Source organism: Otolemur garnettii, unplaced genomic scaffold (genome assembly GCF_000181295.1).
Source record: "Otolemur garnettii isolate 467f Iridium unplaced genomic scaffold, OtoGar3 scaffold00101, whole genome shotgun sequence".
In the NCBI taxonomy this organism is placed as follows: Eukaryota; Metazoa; Chordata; class Mammalia; order Primates; family Galagidae; genus Otolemur; species Otolemur garnettii.
Genome location: NW_003852496.1, coordinates 6,477,701 through 6,482,874, shown reverse-complemented (window position 1 = coordinate 6,482,874; position 5,174 = coordinate 6,477,701). Strand labels below are relative to the sequence as shown.

At 43.0% G+C, this 5,174-nt stretch overlaps 1 protein-coding gene across 2 annotated transcripts in view; it reads left to right on the top strand.

Moving 5' to 3' along the window:
- The window catches only part of TSEN2 (tRNA splicing endonuclease subunit 2), a 42,829-nt gene that overhangs the window by 9,254 nt on the left and 28,401 nt on the right, over positions 1 to 5,174 (top strand). For both annotated transcript variants that reach the window (XM_003796240.2, XM_023516982.1), the window contains exon 4: positions 3,297 to 3,333. In XM_003796240.2, the coding sequence (XP_003796288.1) occupies positions 3,297 to 3,333 (37 nt within the window). The remainder of the gene's footprint in view (positions 1 to 3,296; positions 3,334 to 5,174) is intronic.

Sequence of the window (5,174 nt, the reverse complement as noted above, 5' to 3'; positions counted from 1 at the left end):
CTTGAGCCCAGGAATTGGAGGTTGCTATGAGCTGTGATGCCACAGCACTCTACACAGGGGGACAGCTTGAGGCTCTGTCTCAAAAAAAAAAAAAAAGGCACATGCTTTTTGTTCAGTCCCCTAAATCAGTGGTTCTCAACCTTCCTAATGCCACGACCCTTTAATACAGTTCCTCATGTTGTGGGGACCCCCAACCATAAAATTATTTTGTCGCTACTTCATAACTGTAATTTTGCTACTGTTATGAATCCTAATGTAAATATCTGATATGCAGGACGTATTTTCATTGTTACAAAGGGGTCGCGACCCACAGGTTGAGAACCACTGCCCTAAATGTTCTCCAAGATAAATTACATATGTATTTACTTTCTTTATCTTTCATTCCCCTCTCCTGTCAGTCCTTGGTAACCTTTATATTTTCTGTCTATGAATTTACCTATTCTAGATATTTCATACATAGGTAGAATCATAACAACATTTGTCCTTGTGTATGTAGCTTTCTTAAAACTTGCTGTGTTTTCAGGATTCATCCCTATCAGAACTACGTGGCTCTTTATGGCTGATGATATCTTGTAGCACATTTTGTATATCTGTTCACCTCCGATGGACACTTAGGTTGTTTCTACATTTTGATTGTTATGAATAAATGCGATTGTGAACATTGGCATATAAGTATCTATTTGAATCTCTGTTTTCAGTTTTTTTTTAGTTATATACCCAAGGGTGGAATTATTGGATCATATGGTAATTCATATGGTAATAACTTTTTGTTTCCTTTTTTTTTTTTGAGACAGAGTCTCACTTTGTCTCCCTTGATAGAGTGCTGTGGTATCACAGCTCACAACAGCCTCAAACTCTTGGGCTCAAGTGATTCTCTTGCCTCAGCTTCCCAAGTAGCTGGGATAACAGATGCCCTCCACAATGCCCAGCTACGTTTTAGAGTTGGGGTCTCGCTCTTGCTCAGGCTGGTCTTAAACTCCTGAACTCCAGCAATCCACCCTCCTCAAGCCTCCCAGTTGTGTCTAAGTTTTTAAGAAACCACCAAACCATCTTCCAGATTGGTTGGACCATTTTACGTTCCTGTCATTAATACTCCACGGGTTCCAGTTTGGCCACATCCTTGCCTATGCTACTTTTTTTTTTTTTTAATAGTCATCCTAATATGTGTGAAGTAGTGGAAGTTTTTCGTTTTAATGAAGTAAAATTTATCTATTTTTTCTTTCATTTCCTACGCTCTGGCTGTCTTAAGAAACCATTGCCAAATCTAAATCATGCAGATTTTTTTCTTTTTTTTTTTTTCCCTAAGATTTTTATAGTTTTCACTTTTAAGTTTAGGTTCTTGGTCCATTTTGAGTTCATTTTTATAGAAGGCATAAAGTAAGGATTCAGATTAATTGTTTTGCCCATGGATATCCAGTTTTCCCAGTACACATATTTAGTTTTAACCCAGAAATCCCATTTGTAGGAATTTGTCTTAATGATGGACTGGCAAAAATATGAAAAGAAGTAGCAGAAGGCTATTCATTACAACCCTGTTTGTAATATTCAAAGACTCAGAGCAACCCAAATGTCCACCCGGAGAGGACCATTTGAATAACCGTAGTGCATTTATATAATGTACTGTGCAGCTGAGGTAGGAACAGGGATCTCTGGGGCATATTGTGAAGTGAAGAGAACAGGTAAAGGAAAGTACACGGTGTGCTGTAGTTTCCTGAAAGAGAAGGAAACACAAACACATGTATATTTTCTTACATTTTTAAATGGAAGGATAAACCATAATTTTTTTTTAATGCCAATGGGAAGGGATAAAACAGGATGAAGAGACGTGAGATTTTATAGATTTGCCTTTGAAACCTTGTAGGTATATTACATAATTATAAAACAAGTGAAATTTTAAAATGTAATTTTTTTTTTTTTTTTTGAGACGGAGCCCCAAGCTATCCCCCTGGGTAGAGTGCCATGGCATCACGCTCACAGCAACCTCCAACTCCTGGGCTCAAGCGAGTCTCCTGCCTCTGCCTCCCAAGTAGCTGGGACTACAGGCGCCCGCCACAACGCCTGGCCATTTTTTGGTTGCAGCCATCATTGTTGTTTGGCGGGCCTGGGCTGGGGATTTGAACCCGCCACCTTAGGTGTATGTGGCTGGCGCCTTAGCCACTTGAGCCACAGGTGCCGAGCCAAAATGTAATTTTTAAAATAGAAATGAAACAATGTGTCTATCAAGTTGGTCATATAATCAAATAGGGAGAAATTATTTTGAGTAATTTACAACAGTGATTTGAAAAACAAAACAAGCAAACCCAGATTTGACTGTTCAGTCCTGATGGGATAGACTTTGTGTCAGTTATCTTTTGTCACAATAATGCTGCTTAATAAACCACCCTGAAATCCATGGGTTGTTTTTTTGTTGTTGTTGTTTCATTTTGAGACAGTTTCACTTAGTCGCCCTGGGGTTGAGTGCCGCGGTGTCTTAGCTCACAGCAACTTCAAATTCTTGGGCTCCAGCAAGTCTCTTGCCTCAGCCTCCCGAGGAAATCCATGGGTTGTGAACAGCAGCGAGAGTGCTCACTCGTCTGCAGTTTTTCTGGACAGGTGTGCTGATCTGGGATGGGTGTGCTCGTTTTCCTAGGGTGTTCAAGATGAGCATCATTTATTCCACACCTTTATAGCAGGCAGAGGAGGCTGAGTTTGGGAAAGGAGAGAGACTTGCCTGATGGCAGAATCAGAGAGGACCCAGAGGAAAACCCAGACCATTAGGTAACCTGTTACACATTTCAAAGCTGGAGCCAGAGCCCAGAACTCCTCTTCACGCTGCACCGTGGAGTCAGAGGAAGAGGCTTTTCCTTCTTTACTGCTAGACAGATCCATACCCAAACTGGCCCTGCTCTCACGTTTACTTTCCCAAGCTTTTCTTTACACACATGAGGAGCTTTCAGTCAAGAGGTAGATCACGCACCTCTAGGGTGCGTTCTCATCTGAGCACAGGCGTGAGAGCTCAGACCTGGGGAGAGGTTTCCTCTCATCTGTCTTCACTGCTTAGCTGGAGCGCTGAGCTGGGGATTTCCAGGTCCTGCAAGCCCAGCAAGAGTGAGTGACAGCAGCAGCTGCCAGAGATGAGGGTGCGGGAAGGATGCAATACAAAGGGTGTCTTTGCCATCACCGACTGAACAGTGTTAACCTTCCTGGTGTATGATTTTATGAATCTTGAATTCTCTTTGTTGCTCATAGGTTTTTAGTGGTTTTTTTTCCCTTTAAGAAAATTACCTGAAACTAATAGAACTTGTTTGTTGTTACAGATATGAAGACAAACATGCCTGTCATCACGTCAGAGAAGTAAGTCACCATGAACTCTGGCTTTGGGGAAAGTCATGGTTTAAGTCACATCTGTTTTAGGTAGTCTGCCCGAAGTGCCAGTCCAAGCCACACTTTCTCTTTGTTGTTTTTTTGGTAGCAGATGTATGTTTGAAAATTATGTCTGAATTTAATGTGGATCAAATCATTTTTGAAATGCGTTAAGTTTGCTTAAATAATCGTTTGCCAGCTGCATTCCTTCCAAAATACCAGTAACTATCCTGTAAAGGCTCTTTTTTAAGTGCTCAGATGCTTGGACCTGGGTTGCAGGCTGGCATCCTGCACTGTGTGGGCCCAGACGGTCCTGTCCTCCCTCCTGCCGCACTGTGGAATGGAACAGGCTTCCACAGAGGCCGTTCCTCGTTCGCACCTAGACCTTCCCCAAGCATTTCTCCCTGACTGCACCAAACACATACCCTGCCTGGCTGATCACTGCACCTCCTCAGTCCTGCTCACGAGTCACCTCTCCTTTGTTTCTTGCCACGGCCAAGACCAAGGATTCAGAAATAGCCAGAGCCCATCCGTAAGAACTGCATCCTCCTTAGGTTGGTCATAAAGATGATACGAGGTCAAGCCAGTTTGAGTATGTGAGCGCTACAGTATAGCATTCTAAGAAGTTTTATTGATCCTTATATTAATTTGCTCAGACCAACCCAACAAAGCACCATAAACTAAATTGCTTGAAACAATAGAAATTTATGCTTTCACAGTTCAGGAGGCCAGAAGTCCAAACTGCTGTCACCAGGGCGGCCTCCCCAGAAGGCTCCAGGGCAGGTGGCGCTCAGCAGGCCTGGGTGTCCTCGGCTCGCAGGCGCATTGCTCTGATCTTGGTCAGCACATGGCATTCTCCCTGTGTGCTGCTGTCCAGATTTGCTCTTTAAAGGGCATTAGTTACTGCAGTTTGGACTGGAGATTTATTTTTCAAATCTTAACCGTGCATGCGCAGCCACATCATAGGTGAGAGGACACCCTGCTGTTTGGGGGCAGCTGCGTTCTTTCCTGGTTATAAAAGTCATCCCTAGCAGGAGCCCTGGGAGGTGGTGTACTGCTGTTCCCATTTTATGGGTGGGGAAGTGGAAGCACAGGGAAGTTAAGTAGTTTGCGTGGTCTCACAGTTACAAGTGAGAAAGGGCTGAACAAAATGTACAATACCAAAGTCACTGTGTCGGCCTCACCTCTCGGGCATAGCCTCGTGAGGCTTTAATCTTTATAAATCTAAGATACATCCCTTAATATGAAGGGATGCATGTTCGTCTCCATATGGAATAAGGAGGGTATGGACAGCTTGGGAGTTCTTAGGAATCCGGGTTAAGCAGCTATAAATCTCTTTTTAGATAGCAGACTTCGGTTTCCTTGTTTAATTGTGTGAGAGGGGGCAGTTTATAAATATGACATAATCACTAAACAGAGGCAAAATAAGGTGGAAAGTGAAACTGCATCTGCCTTCTCATAAGCCAAATACTTTTCAGAGAATCACCATATGAAGAGGCGAAAAATACTTGCTTCATATTTTCTTGGGCCTTCTGATCTTCAGTGTCCAACACATGGGAGTTCTTACATCATGTGTCTTATCCCAGCAGACTTGTTAAGTGTGGATGGTCTTGCCTATAACTTTTTGTAATTAGGGAAGTGTTTAAGTGTTGTTGTCAAGTTTTAAAAATGTTACATGTATTTTCTCTTTAAAATATACTCTGGCGGCTCAGCGCCTGTGGCTCAAGCGGCTAAGGCGCCAGCCACATACAGCTAAGGTGGTGGGTTCGAATCCCCAGCCCGGGCCCGCCAAACAACAATGATGGCTGCAACCAAAAAATAGCCAGGCGTTG